The sequence below is a fragment of the Artemia sp. Qi Xiang Cuo genome, chromosome 11 (genome assembly GCF_049724085.1).
Source record: "Artemia sp. Qi Xiang Cuo chromosome 11, ASM4972408v1, whole genome shotgun sequence".
In the NCBI taxonomy this organism is placed as follows: Eukaryota; Metazoa; Arthropoda; class Branchiopoda; order Anostraca; family Artemiidae; genus Artemia; species Artemia sp. Qi Xiang Cuo.
The window spans coordinates 61,835,991-61,851,779 of NC_142804.1; the positions used below are offsets into that span (position 1 = coordinate 61,835,991).

The window sequence follows — 15,789 nt, forward strand, 5'->3', positions numbered from 1 at the left end:
TTAACAAGTTTTTCAACTGAAAGTAAGGAACAACATCAAAACTTAAAACGAACAGAGATTAGTCCGTATATAATTGGGTTCGCCCCCTTGTCAATACCTCGCTCTTTAAGCCAAAGATTTTTTAGTACTTTCGTAAGAGCTATTTATTCTAATTAAAGGCCTTTGTGATTCAGGGGTCATTTTTAAAGAATTGGAACAAAATTGGAACTTTAGCTTTAAGAGCAAAGTATTGACTAGGGGAAGAACCCCCTAATATACGTATTAAAAATATATGAATATAGAAGTTCTTACGTTAGTTAAGTCGTTAGTTACGTATATTTATTACTAATAAAACCTTCGTAAATAAAATTAAACAAGTTTCAAGAAAGTCATTAATCCAAATAAAAGAAAAATTAATATGCAAATTTTGTTTTAATTATTCATGTACGGTGAGCCAAAATCAAAACCCGCATTAATTATAAAACGTTCAAAAATTAAATAAAAAAACAAGTTTTTTTTAACTGAAAGTAAGGAACGACGTTAAAACTTAAAACGAACAGAAATTATTCCGTATATGAAAGGGGCTGTCCCCTCCTCAACGCCTCGCTCTATACGCTAAAGTTTGACTTTCTCACAACTCTGTTTTTTTTTAAACAATAAAAAACTTTAGCGTAAACTTTGTTCTTTGCTTTATTTTTGAAATGTTCTGATGCTTAATTTCTTGATATCACTTATAGTTGTCGCTGTCGCGTATATTTTTTCCGGAAGGTTATTTTTTCTTAATATTTGGTTTTTATTTTTTTTAGTTACTGCTTCTGCGTATAATAGGCTCAGCTTTTCCCTTTCTCTTCAATTTTTTTTTTTACTGGCTGTAATTTTAACTGACAGTATTATGGCTGTATATTTTTTTTATTAGTTTTAGATTATCATTACTTTATATATTTTTAGATTGCCCTTTGCCTTAGCCTTTTGGGTTGATTTTGTCACGTTGGATGGTCCAGGTTGTTCATTTGTCCTCTTGGTATTATGAAAGTACCTAAAATGCCTTTGGTAAATAGACTAAGTACACTTGGTATTGTATGCTTAGCTATGCTCTTTTTGTAATATTGCATGCGTCATAGATACGAAAACGATACGTTCACTTCTAGGGGGGGGGGATGAAATGTTCTTATTTGTTTAAAAGAGAGTATAGTATAATGATTTAGAGGTTATTACTTGGCTTAAAAGAAAAAAAGAGAGAGAAAAAGAACAGGACGGTCATCCTGCTCTAGCAATTGAGATAAATGTGCACTTGAACGAGGCTTTAGCCTTACTCATCTTTCTAATTATCTTTGTACTTTTTACTTTCTAATTATCTTTGTATCTTTTTATATAATTATCTTTGTATCTTTGTAATCTTTGTACGAATAGGTGTTGATCAACCTCGGTTATAAGACCTGTTTTATTTCGCGATTTAAAGTTTTAGGTCCATCGCCAGGTGAGGTGTAGAAAAATAATACTCTAACTCCAACCCATATTTATCATAGATTTTATACGTATTTTTAAACAAAATATCCAAGAACGTCAATACATAGCTTTTTAAGTACAATTTACAATGTTCTCCCCCATTTTTACCTTCCCTTTACCCAAAGTTTTTCGCGAATTTAGATTAGGCAAGGGTACATTGTCGCTCGTGAAGTGAATAATAAAATTCTTCGGTAGGTGATTATTGTTATTCACCATATTTTGAGGCATGCTTGTAATATTCGTAAGTGAATGTTTCATTACACGTTAAAAAACCATCCATTTCATTTTCTGCAAAGTGCCACTTTAGGAGGGTAAAATTATTAAAATTGTCGCTTTTTTGCACTTGAATTAGTTAAATAAGGGATGTGGGTCAATAAAAATTTTCACTCCTGCTGACGAATATATTTACTGGTTAAACTTAAAACTAACAGTTTTTAAGACGATTTTGGTATAGTTTTATACAAAAAATTGATATCTACCCATGTGCCATCTACAACTTCATTTCTCAGCAATTGTCCCATTACTGTTAGTATAAATTTTAAGTCTTCGTTAATACTGTGCATGTAAGCAGATAGAATATTACCGTTTGTCCCTTCTGGTACCCGTCGACACCAGTATTAGCTCTCTAACGCCACCATCATATGGCACTATAGGCGGTGCCGCTAGAGTATTGTAACTTGATTGAATTGTCCCAAGGATTCCGAATGTTCTTTCCGCGCTGACATTACAACTAGAGCAGGCTTTACAAGTGTGCAATCTGTGGAGGGTGGGGGCCATAAGGGTCACACTATTTGACCTGAGGTGCCACGTCCTGTGTTTCCTCTAATAAATATTTCCTTAGAGGGGACGGTTCCTCTGGTACATACTGCAATGATGAAAGTTCTCATACCAACGATGAAAGTTCCCAATCAAGACACAGATTTCCCCGTTCATCACAGAGCATAAGCTGTGTAATGAACGGGAGGAGTAAAAACAGAAAATGATGAACCCTCCACTACTTAATCCAGAAAAATAAGCTTGGTGCTAGTCAAGAGAAATCCCTATATTGCTGGATCTAGGTTGTGTTATCCTAAGGTGTGAAACTAAGGGTGACAGTCAATTCCTTTGCCTTGTTACACATAGGAATCACAAAAATAACTATAGTTTCTATTTTGTTTGGCTTATAAAATATAATTAGACACGGTATATCCAAGATAAACCTAGATATTGGAAGTGATTTGTGCCTTTTGACGTGGCCTTTCGACTTTTTGACGTGTGCCTTTCGACAAAATTTTGACGTGGAGTTTTTTAATAGATACCTTGATTGTACTTCTTTGATCAGCTACAGTTATCAAAGAAAGCAATACTTATATCATCTTTGGCCCGATATCTGTTTAACTTTTTCTATTCTTTCAAGCTTACATATTAAACATTTAACTTGACGGAAGGGAAAGGTTATCATTTTCTATTAGCCTTAGGTCCTTTGGTCCTTTGGAATGGAATTCCAACCTTGTGAAAAAACAAAACCATAGATGGAAATATATTTGAAATGTTTTAAATGGGAATCTACTTTTATATTACTATGTAAATGATAAGAAGTTTTTTCTCATATATTCTTATAGTTGCTGCTTATTTTCTACAATTTAGTTTTTGCCAATTTTAATGTAAAGGCGTATCTGATGTTGTTCGAATTTTATGTTCGTTTTTATTTCAGATTACCGATTGTGGTCTTATGGACCTTGCAGCACAGCCTTTGCCATTGAAACGATTTATAGAAGAACTGGATTTAAGGGGTTGCAGTAAAATTACCGACTTGGGTTTATCTAAACTCCTTCCAGAATTAACAAGATTACGTTTCCTCGGTGTGGAGGTAATTTAAGTATATCATTATTCTTTTTTTTAAGTAGATAGTATCCTTGAAATTGCAGGATTATGAACAGAAGGAGAATACTTTCAATGCATTTTTTTTAAAATCTTTTCTTTCTTATTAATTAGTTTCATCTTTGGTGTTATTGACTTTTTTGTAAAAGGTAAAAATACTAATAGGGGATTCCAGAGTTCTCTGTTCTTTTGAACTGTCTTCAGGATTGCTGACACTGAACTAGTAAGGGAGAAATATTAAAGCTGCCTGTACTATTAAAGGAGTGCCAGTCCTGGACTAAATATTGCAGAATGGATGCTCTGCTGGGTTATATATAGGAGAGAGGCGATAAGAACCCGAGGTGGCAGGCCCGGGAGTATGACAAAACAAGCTAAAGAACAAATTACGAAGAAAATGTTCCCGAAAGAAGAATTAATTCAACATTTGAAATTATCTAAGTTGTAATACGCTGAAGTTTTTTAAGCTGAATACATGTTTTTAGTAGCCTCTGGCCTATCCCTCCAATTTCGCTTGAAGGTCTCGTTTGTGCAATGAAACATACTTATGTTGTTACTGCTCCATGTTGAAACAGTTTTGAAATGAAAGTGGTAAGCTTTAAGCTACAGAAACTAAAATTATATGCTCCCTGTTAACGATAGTATAAGCAACGATTTGCCTACATTTTTATAAAATTAAATACTTATAACACTTAAGCGACTCGGTGCCAGTGAAAGAGGCGAATAAAAGTTCTTTAAAAGCTGAAATCTTGCTGTAATTGGTATTATTGCTTGTCTTAACTGACGGACAGTGCCACTAAGGATCTTCGATGTTTGGGTTAACCTTATTTTTGTTTAGCACAGTCTGAAAATTCCATTTACCATTTTTTTCGGGATGACACGCCCTCTCCCCACAGCCTCTGGGGAAAGGGTTGTAAGTTAAGAAATTTGCCCATTGTGTAGATATAATGTTTGCTATTCAGAAGTATGGACATTGAATTGGGAGGAAAATTTCATAGGGTGTATTTTACGTTGAGAGTTCGTCAAAATTCCTGTGCAAGATCATTATTTCTTACTTTCTCTTTGGTGGCTCAGTTTTAAGTTTTTCCGAGGAAATTTTAAGCAGGGTGGGAAATGTCTGAATATTTTTCCATAGGGGGGGGGGGAGTATTCTTGCAGAAGAAACTTTCCATTTGGAGAGGGAGGGGTTCATGAAAAAAAATTACACAGTATTTTCCGGCGAGAGTTTTCAGCGAGGATGGAATTTCCTGGTGGAATTTTACCCAATAGAAACTTTATGTGGAGGAATTTGTTGTTTTTGTGTAACTTTCCATGTAGTGGAAGAAGACGTCCCGTTTGAAAAGCGAAAAAAAAATCTTTTTTTTTAAAAAATTTTTTTAAACGGAAAGTAAGTAAAAGCATTAAAACTTAAAACTATCAAAGATAATTCCAAATATGAGGAGGGATACATCCTCCTTACATACCTCGGTCTTTACATTAAAGTCTGGCTTTTGTCTCAATTCTTTACGAACGACTCCTGGTTTATAAGGGCCGTTTAATTAGAATGAGAAGTTTTCTTTAAAGTACTATAAGGAGCGGGGTTCTGAGGATGGGGTATTACATCTCATATACTTAATAACTTCTATTCAATCTAAATTCTATTCAATATCTCAAACGATCTCCTACTGTTAAAAACTATATCTCAAGTAAGTGTAATCGGGAAACTAGTTAACTCACAGCTCAAAATTAAACCAATTAAGAATATTTCGATCAGGTTGGTCAGTTTGAACCAATTGGAATCTTTGGTTCTAATTGATGTGAATTTTTTTGCGCCTTCAAAAAAGCGGATGTCAGAAAATCGCAAAAATGTTCTCACGGAAACAATTCACTGCAGCCGTTGAAGTTCAGAAGATAGCACGAGGCATTTAAACAGCAGATGCATAGGAACAGGCCAAATGATTTTCTAGAAGCCAAGAACAATATTTAAAGGGCTAACCTGTATAAGCAGATGGGTTATACCTAATTAAAGCTAGCTATACCTAATTAAAAATATAATACTTATCTTGTATGTTCTTTTCCCTGAAAATATTCCCTCAGGCACTAAGGATTCAATTCTGGGATTAAAACGACATGACCCTCATTTTTTTAAAATAATATTATTGGAAAACGTCTGATAAAAAATGATTTATTTCTCAGTTACTACCCGCCCCCTCCCACCGTGCCCTTTTTATGTGCCTCCTCTCACCAACAATGGTCGAAATTTTTTAACTATCATTTAGCTCCTATTGGTCAAAAGATTTAATAGCTAGGCCTCCCTGGTTTCCATACTCCCCACATTGGCTTTGGAAGGATTATAAATTACGCAATTTATATACTGTTGAACTGCAGAATTTATCATTAGAAAAGGGAAAGTTTTGGTTCTGTGTGTATCTGAAAAAGCTAAGGGCGGTGAAATTTTCAGAATGTTGAGGGGTATCAAAAGGCATTATATACGTCTAGTTTATCAAAGAGAGGATCTGTAATAACTTTATAATAGCTGTTGGTGTGACGTTAAAAATCACATGAAATTTTGAGGAGAATGTTTAAAGGGGTTGGAGGATGGCAGACCCTTCCCATGCCCTCTTTAGCTGCCCTCTCCAAAACAAATTGATCAAAATTTTGAAATAGCCTTTTTATTCAAAATATTCAAGGTAAAATAATAATGCATTTGGGGAAAGGGCGTACATGTCAAACGGGCGTATCAGCAATATCTAAGGGATGGCTTAGGGCATTAAGTTGAAACTTACAGGGTATGTTGAAAAGGGATCTGTGAACTGCAAGTACCCCTGTCCTTTTTAAATGCCCCTCCCTTGAACACTGATCAAAATTTAGTTTATCTATGATCAAAAGGCTAGTTTATCCAAAATATCTTCTGCATTTACTGGAACTCACCTGTGTGTGGATAATAAGGCAAATCCATTTAGCCGTTCCTGACCCAAAGCACTCCTAGTATAAGATTTCACTCTTCTTAGGACAGATAAAGCAGATTCACACGAAGCCATAGTGACGGGAATCGTTGCACCAATCTTCAAAAATTGATGTAGAGTGCAGAAAATGTTCTTATCACATTCTTTTGAGCACGTTATGAAATATTTTGGTGCTACGTTTTCTGACTGTATCCAGGTTCTCCTCCACAGAGGTAACTCAGCTTACAAGCTTCCCCTATAGCTTTCTGCATCAAGATACAAAAATTAGTCAGATTATCTGATATATCCTTTGTTTTTTCTTCGTCTATCGAAATACAGTGCTGAGGGAGTAGGTATTGCAGTGACTCCAGCAACCTTCTGTGGGTAAGGATTCGGTGATGCAGCTGCGGCAGAGAGTTGTTGATAAATGGGATGAACACAGAAAATCGGTAATACATTTGTAACACTGGTAACAGCGGCCCTGAACGTCTCAAGTTAATACCTTTACCTGTTCCTAAAATGTTGCAGGTATATTCTTTTGTTAACTCGAATGAAGATAATGTTTTTTGATTTAGGTCAACATTATCCTTTCCCCTAATGGTAAATCCTATATTTTGAATCCTAAAAGGGCCCCATAGGCCCCTTGTCCCAGGGCCTATGGGGCATGGGGTGAATAGACCTTGCGACTATTTTGAAGAAAATCCCCTTTTAATATATTTATTTGATTCTTAAGACATGAGAATTGATTTGCCACTAGGCTTGGAAGCATAATATTTATATTGTACAAGCGCCAAAGGCAGAAGGGATCATGACAATAAATGAAAGTATTAATTACGACAAACATTCAAAAGAAATTAAGACAAAAGACGTTTACTGAACTTTCTCTTAAAAACATTAATGCCCGTGCCACATTATAGTCACACTTGTCGATAAATCAAAATTACGCACGACTACAGCGCCAATTATGTTTGCCGTTCGTAATTTCTCGAGTTCAATATAGTTCAAATTTCAAGCATAAATTTCTTGACTGACCAATCAGAGTCAAGGTTTAAAGCATAATTTTTTAAACTAGAATAGATGAAAACTTAGAACAGCGGGATTCCTATCTGGGAGAGGAATCTGACAAAATTTAAGAAGACTTGCCATTAGTAGAGACGAGTGGGACACAAATTACTGTTGGTGCAAACTCTTTAAAGTAATTTCTTGCAATTATAATTTTTTGCTTTTTAAATACAAGTGTGATGCTAAAATCAAGAAAATTGCTACGTCATTCATAATATTTTGCTTTCTTCATCGATAGATGTGACTATGATGTGGTACAGCCACTGTGCACTGTTCACTGTGCAAGTCACCCCTTAAACTTAAATCCTAAACTTCACCCCTTTAACTCCTAAATTAGTCTGTGTGACAGACTAAAAACTTTACTGACAGTACCCATAGCTGCAGCAAAACTGTATTTCTCAGTAACAGATAGCAAAGAATAAGCCTTGCTTGACGATTCAGAAGCTGAATCAGAATGTTCTTGAATTTCCCTGATAGCTTTACAGATAATAATGAACATCTCTTTAAACAAATTGGTTGCTTTTAAGTGCTCGATCCATCTAGTCTCATAACATGTGTTCAATCTTATTCTTTTTGTCCCTGTGATAGGATTACTTTTTTTAATAGTTTGTTTAAAGGTTGCAGAGCGTTTAGGTGAAATTCTAAAGAAATTAATTACTTCTTTGAAAGTTCCTAGACAATGTCTCATAACAGGTATGTTGCACAAATGACACAGGGTTAAGTTTAAGGGGTGACTTGCACAGTGAACATAGACTGCATGGGAAAATGTTTCACGGACTATAGAAGCACAGCCTTGAAACTGGCCACTCCTAAATGAAGCTCCATCATAAAGTTTTCCCGTTAAGTATTTTAAATTGCTTCCTATTTCAACTAAGATTTATATCAACCAACTAAGGTCTGCTATCAACCTACTATTTCTTTTTGAGAAAGTCTATAATTCTTTTTGAGATTCTTTTTGTGATGTCCGTTTTGAAATGATGGACGACTAATTAACAAAGAGGGGCGGAAACTTCTATATAAACACTGAAAAAACACAGGCGTGATTTAAATGAAGCTTGTTTACGATCTTGGGAGACCGAGGTTATAACAGCACGTGGCTTACTGGGCATTGTTCCCAACTGCATTTTCACAAAACAAATATTTTCGTTTAGAGATCGTCACACATTACCTACTAGTTGTGCATACATTACTCTATATCAATTGGATTAAAACCGATAATCAATTTGGTTTAGCTTTTAAGACTGATTATTTTAAAATTTATTTTATAAAATAAATATGTCATTCATTTTCTTTTATCCTCGTCACAATAAGATTTATGGCGTATATTATCCTTTGGTATATGTAAGGAATGGCTAAGAGTATTAAGTTAGAACTTCAAAATGATGTTGAGAGGGAAGTTGAAAAAGCAACGGGGAGTGACTAGCCCCCCTCCTCTTGTCCTTTTAGATGCTCCTCTTTAAAATCATAGAATATTTAAAGGGGATTTTCTTCAAAATAGTCGCAAGGTCTGTTCACCCCATGTCCCATAGACCCTGGGACAAGGGGCCTATGGGGCCCCTTTTAGGATTCTATATGTAGGATTTATCATTAGGGAAAAGGGTTATGTTGAACTAAATAAAAAACATTATCTTTATTCAAGTTATCAAAAGAGCATACCTGCAATATTTTAGGAACAGGTAAGGGTATTAAATTGAGACGTTCAGGGCTACTATTACCAGTATTTTGGCTGCAAATGCGACTGGTTGCAACTACAACAGTGACTACTTCCAACTACAACAACTTGAAACTGTAACTTCTTACGATTGCTTTTACATTTCAATGAATGTTGAACAAAATCAAAACACGCTTTATGCATGCTAACTGCCAATAGAGGACATCAGTAATAATTCAGTAAAAACTGAGGACATTAAGTTGAAACTTACAGGTCATGTTAAACACTACTTGAACCTTCGAGGAATGCTTAGGGAGATTTTAAACTAAATTAAAGGACACTATGTACATCCAGATTATCATTAGAGTCTTTCTACAATGTCTTAGGATCGGCTAAGAGTCGAAATATTCAACGAAATAGATAATATGTTCATCTCGGATATCAAAAGGGCGTATCTGAAATATCCCAGAAACAACTAATGACATTTAGTTGAAACTTTCAGGGAATATTAAGGGGATGTTGAAATAATTCAAAAATCACTATATAGAACCATTGAATTATACTTAGATATGTATGTTGTTACAATAGAGACATAAAAAAATGGGGAAATCAACCTTGTATTAACAAAATCTATAACATTGACAATCAAAAACGAACAGAAATTTATTTAAAAAAAAATTCCCCAAAAAAAAGTTTTTCAAACAAAAGTAGTAATATTGAACATATTAAAATTATGTTGAATATTCAGTTAAAACCACAGTTTATAGAATTATCCAGTAAGTTTATCGCAGATCATTTCTGGTCTTCGTTCTCGGTGCGAACAAAAAGCTCCTCCCACTTATTTCTGCATTAGCGGGAATGCGGGTTGGTCTGTTTCCGACTGTTTCCAACAAGGTGCATTATTCGTAATAGCGGGTTTTCACTTGTTTCCGATTAGATCGCAGTCTGACTTGTCTAACCGTGAAAATATCTGGCTTCAATTATATTTATATTTGGATAAATGTTCTCCGGAACACTTGCACTCTAGCCTAATTATTTGTAATGTGTGAGATAGAGAATGATCATACTGGATAATTATATAAACTGTGGTTAAAACTTAAAAGGAGCAAAATTACTACAGACAGGAGTTTGTGTACTGCCCTTTCCTAACTGTAAAAGTCAAAAATTTGTTGGATTATTTGCGCTTTATATGTACAAAATATAAAAATAAAAATAGAAATTGTTGTTAAATGAAATTTATAGCTACCGAGTTTCCAAGAAATAATAGTATTATGCATCAAATATTTAGTTAATTTTTATTAGTTCCTTCTAGTCTTTTAGATACATAAAAGGATTTTTTTCTATGTTATTACCAGCTATCCCTATTTTTTTTATGATCGTATATTTTATTTACTATTTTTTTTGATTGCCATTGATTTTTTTAAAGTAATTTTTGATTGTTTTGAGTTTTAATTGTTGTATAAATCTGTTTGTTCTGGTATTGTTTTTAATATGACTACTTTTTTTTTAATATTTTATTTTTTGGAATTTTTTTTTTTCAACTTTCAATGCTACGATCAGGTCATAATTGTGAAGGTACTTCATCCTCAATAATTATTGGCTGCTCTTGAGACTTTAGCCAGAGAGGATCAAACAGTTTGGGGTAACGAACTGTAAGTAAGGACCGACACTGCCCAATAGTAACTGAAGCTCTAAAAAACGGAAATTTGATATCCATAGATATATCAAAAGAATTGGCTTGTTACTGATTCCAAATGTATGAAATTCATTAAGATAAGTGTTACCCATCAAAAACTACGCACCTAAGAACATGTGCCTGACTTTCAAAAAAGGAGAATACCCCCTAAAAGTCAAGGGGTCTTAATGAAGATTTAGATTCATCAAATTATGTGTATCCGAGAACCATATCGTAGAAGTTTCAAGCTCCCATCTGCAAAATGTGGAATTTTGTAATTTTTTTCCAGAAGAAAGGTCACGGATGTATGTTTATTTGTTTTTATTTTAGTTTTTTTTCAGAGATGATCTAATTGAGCCCACAGTCCTAGAATATCGAGATTGGGCTTATTCGAACAGAAATAAAAGTTCTAGAACCCTTTTTAAATGACAAAAAAACTAAAGGGCAACTAGACCCCCTCCCATATTTCTTTTTTCCTCAAAGTCTTCCGATCAAAATTTTGTGATAGCCATTTTGTTCAGCATAGCTGAAAGGCTCAATAACTATGCCTTTGGAGACAACATGACCCTCCACAGCCCCTGGGAAAAGGTCTTTAAGTGATCAAATGTGTCCATTGTTTACGTATAGTATTTGTTATTGGGAAGTACGTATACATTTTTCGTGTGGAGGGGGGATGAATTTTCTGCTGGGGGGAATTTCCATGGGGAAATAAGTTTGCGGGGGTGCCCTTTACAGGGAAAATTTTACACTGGCGGAATTTGCCAGAATTCTCATATGAATTTCTCTTTATTAGTCTTACTTTCCCTTTGTCGACTCAATTTTAAATGTGGAGATATTAAGGGGAATTGTCTCAGAGGACGTTTTTACCGAGTTGGAGTTGTCTAGCGTGTCTTTCCGCTGGAGGGGGGGATTTTTTCACGGGAGAAATTTTTCATGGGGGGAGTTTTCCACGGGATAAATTCCCCAGAGGGAATTTTCTGCGGGAGCAACTCCGAGTTTCCAAGAAATAATATTATTATATATTAAATATTTAGTTAATTTTCTTTAGTTCTTTCTAGTCTTTTAGAAAATTACAGGGATTTTTTTGTATATTAGTTTGAAATGTATATATATAGAGTTTGAATTGTTATAGAAATTTGTTTGTGCTGGTTTTGAGTTTAATATGACTCTTTACTCTTTTTTGAAAAACTTCTTTTTCTGAAAGTTTTTTAATAAATGTTCAGAAAAGACAACAAACAAGAAGTTTTTCTTTTTAAAACTTTCAATGCTACGGTCAAGACATATGAAGATACTTCATCCTCAATAATTATTGCTACTCTCGAGACTTTAGCCTGAGAGGATCAAACAGTTCGGGGTAATGAACTGTAAGCAAGGAGTGACACGGCCCAATAGTATCCGAAACTCTAAAAAACGAAATTTTGATATCAATAGATATATCAAAAATTTGGCTTGTTATACTGATTCCAAATGTATAAAATTCTATAAGTGTAGTGTTACCCATCAAAACTACGCACATGAGAAAATGTGCCTGATTTTCAAAACAGGGGAGAATACCCCCTAAAAGTTAGCGGATATTAATGAAGATTTAGATTCATTCAGATTCATCTGATTCTGTGTATCTGAGTATCCTATGATTGGAGTTTCAAGCTCCCATCTGCAAAATTTTGAATTTTATATTTTTTCCAAATGAAAGATCACAGATGCGTGTTTATTTGTTTTTTTTTCAGGGTTTATCTCATTGAGCCCTTAGTCCTGGAATATCGATAAAGGGCTCATTCGAACGGAAATTAAAAGTTCTAGTGCCCTTTTTAAATGACAAAAAAAAATGGAGGGTTCGAATTTCTTTTTATTAGTCTTACCTTCTCTTTGTCGACTTAATTTTACAAGTGGAGATGTTAAAGGGAATCGTCTGAGAGGACATTTTTACCGAGTTGAAGTTGTTTAGATTATCTTTCCGTTGGAGGGGGGATTTGTTGCGGAAGAAATTTTTCATGTGGGATCTTTCAACGGTATGATTTTTCCAGACGAAATTTATTATGGGAGCAACTTTCTACTAGTGTGTGGTGTATTTGCGGGAAATCTCCTCTGCGGAGGTAAGGATCTCTGGAATGATTTAAAACAATTTTTGCAAATGAAATTCTTTTCCAAATGAAAGTGTGTTAAGAAAATTTTTTCACGTGTAATCGTCCGTAAGAAATTTTACGGGGGTACTTTTCAACTTGTTTGTAATTTCGTGGGTAGGACATTGCGGGTAGAGGGGGTTATTTTACACGGGAATAACTTCCATCGAGTGATTGTCCGTGTAGAGAAGGGAATTTTTCATAGAGGGGGAGCCGGATTTCTCAGCATTATTTAAAAACGATCAGAAATTAAATTTTAAAAAACACATTTTTTAACTAAAAGTAAGGAGCAATATTAAAACCTTAAACGAAAAGAAATTATTGATTATATGAAGAGACTGCCCTTTTCTCAATACATCGCTCTTTAAGCTAAATTTTTACTTTTATGCCTATTCTTTAAGAACGACTCTTGAAACACCCGGGGCGTTTAATTATAATAACAAGTTTTTATTAAATTCAGAATAAGTTTAGTGTAAAGAGTGAGGGTTTGAGAAAGTGGCAGCCTCATATAAATATTTTCTTTTCGTTTTAAGTTTTGATTTTGCTCCTTCCTTTCAGTTGAAGAACTTGTGTTTTGTTTGTTTTATGAAGAGCCAGTCTTCAAATGAGGCTGAATCAGCCAAACCTCTATTTGTTTGATTGTATTGTGCTCCCGGAGACCTTCCTTTACATATTCCGAGGCATCTATATGTTGCTTATGGTGGTGGGTATATTTCATTATCTGTAATAGCAAACAATGCTGTATATGCTGATTTTGCGAAAGTTCTAATTCCCTCGGGTCTTTTGTCTTTGCTTTGAAAGTCATCTTCTTTCGTTTGGCATCATTAGTTAAATTCATTTCATCGCAGTTCAGTATGTTCCTGTCTGGAATTCCATCCATACATTGATTCTGTTAAGTTTGTAAAATTCTCTTGAAAAAGTCTTTAGGCGTCAGTGCTCTCTTTTGTTCAGTGTTCAGACAGGCTATTTGCTGGATCAAATATTTTTTTGACGCTTCAAAAATGTTAAATATTTTTGCTAGATTGTCTTTAACGATGATGGTGTAGAATTATCGTGACATTGTTTTAATTCAGCATGTAGCATCAGTCTATAAGTGCTAAGTTCGTGGCTTCTTTTTTAAATCTTTTCTCTCTTTCTTTTCAGGATGGCTTAGGAGTCACTGACAAGACTCTCGAAACTGTGAAGAAATATTGTCCAAAGCTTCGCTACTTATATGTTAATTACAAATTATTCTCCCCGGCACATAAATTCAGCTTATCGGACGCTCTACCCTTGCTAAGATTCTCCTGTGAACGGCCATTTTCCTTCTCCTGTAAACGGCCATTTTCCTTTGAATCTGATGATTCTGATGATGGACCTTATGATGGTTATTACGATTACAATCGTGATAGCTCTGACAGTGATTATCCTTACTTTGCTCAATAAAGCTGAATTTTATAACCAGTCTCTCAAGCTGAGAGTGCCTCATTCAATTTTGATTTAACAATAAATTATAGGTAATTGTTTTAAATAACTAGATTCTAAAACAATATTTGTTGTACTGATTTGCCTGTATTTCAAATGGTTTTAGATAATGAACTGTAAGCAAGGGGTAATACTGCTCAATAGTAGCCAAAATTGTAATAAATAGAATCTTAATAATAATGGATACATCAAAAGAATCATATTTTTATGTTTATTCAAAATGTTTACAAATCATGAAGTTTATACGGATGTCTGTTTTTTTGGATTTTTTTTTCATGGGTGACCGTATCGAACAAGCAATCCTAGAAGATCAGGAGATCAGTTATTTTATCGGAAATCAAAGGTTATAATGCCGTATTTGAGTGACGAAAAACATCGGTGAGTACCTAGCCCCTCTCCTTTTTTTACCCAAAACTGTCTGGTAAAAATTTTGAAATAGCCATTTTTTCATCATGGTCGAAAGATCTAATATGTCCTTGAGGATGACCTGAACCCCCCAGAGCCCCCAGGGCAAGGAATGAAATTCATAAACTTTGCCCATTGACTACAAATAGTATTGGCTATTGGTAAGCATAAAGATATTTTCGTGGGGGGGGGACAATTTTCTGGTGGGGGTGTTTTGTCGGAGGATCTTTCCATGGAGGAGTTGCTTGGGGGGGGGGGAGGAAATTTTCCATGGGAGGGAGACCTGGATTTCCCAGCATTAATTAAAAAACTCAGAAACTAAATATCAAAAATAATATTGGCTCGAGATGTAATGGCAAACAATGCTGTATATGCTGATTTTGCAAAAGTTTTAAGTCCCTCGGGTCTTTTGTCTTTACTTTGAAAGTCATTTTCTTACGTTTGTGATCATTAGTTAAATTTATTTCATGGCACTTCAATAAGTTCCTGTCTGGAATTCCATTCAGACATTGATTCTGTTAAGTTTGTAGACCCTTGCTGCTCGTTATCTGGACAGCTGCATTGAGACGTCTATTTGATCGGACAAAGTTTGGATGATCTGCACTTAGAATTGTTTGTGACAAGTTATGTCGGAGAAGTTAGTGCTTAACCCGTTGCTGAACTTTCTTACTCGAGTACTTACGGATGGTATTAAGTTGGACTTGATAACATGCAATGTGACCGTTGTTGGTGGCCGAGATTGTATTATCAAAGCGAAGGAAATTGTGTTAGAAGAGCTGGAAATTTCTTCAAGAATGATGAATCATACAAAAAAAGAGGACAATGTAGTGGATATGTACAAAATTTTTTTCGCAGCTGCAAAAAAGGCTAAGCCTATACCAAAATTTGTTATTCTTTCGCCATGTCAAACCCCCTCTATAGGTGATGCAGTATTTTCGATTTTGATATTTGAAGTTAACGAAATGGCTTAGTGGTTTAGTGGAAAACATATAGATGGTTTATTGGTTTAGTGGCTTCGATGGTTTAATGGAAAACGTAAATCAGAGTCAGGTGACCATAAATGATATCTTTTGGCCGCAGTTTGAACAACCTGCCGCTACTACGTCATATGCCGTTGTTCTTAGAAATTGTCCCAAAAACATGGTC

The 15,789-nt window shown here is 34.8% G+C and overlaps 1 protein-coding gene across 1 annotated transcript in view; it reads left to right on the forward strand.

Annotated features, from left to right (window-relative positions):
• Positions 1 to 14,275, forward strand: part of LOC148947214 (uncharacterized) — a 45,935-nt gene extending 31,660 nt beyond the window's left edge. Inside the window, exons 5-6 of the mRNA XM_089096932.1 lie at positions 3,179 to 3,334; positions 13,918 to 14,275. Of these exons, the coding sequence (XP_088953058.1) occupies positions 3,179 to 3,334; positions 13,918 to 14,199 (438 nt within the window). The 3' untranslated portion in view covers positions 14,200 to 14,275. The remainder of the gene's footprint in view (positions 1 to 3,178; positions 3,335 to 13,917) is intronic.
• Positions 14,276 to 15,789: the final 1,514 nt, after the last annotated feature.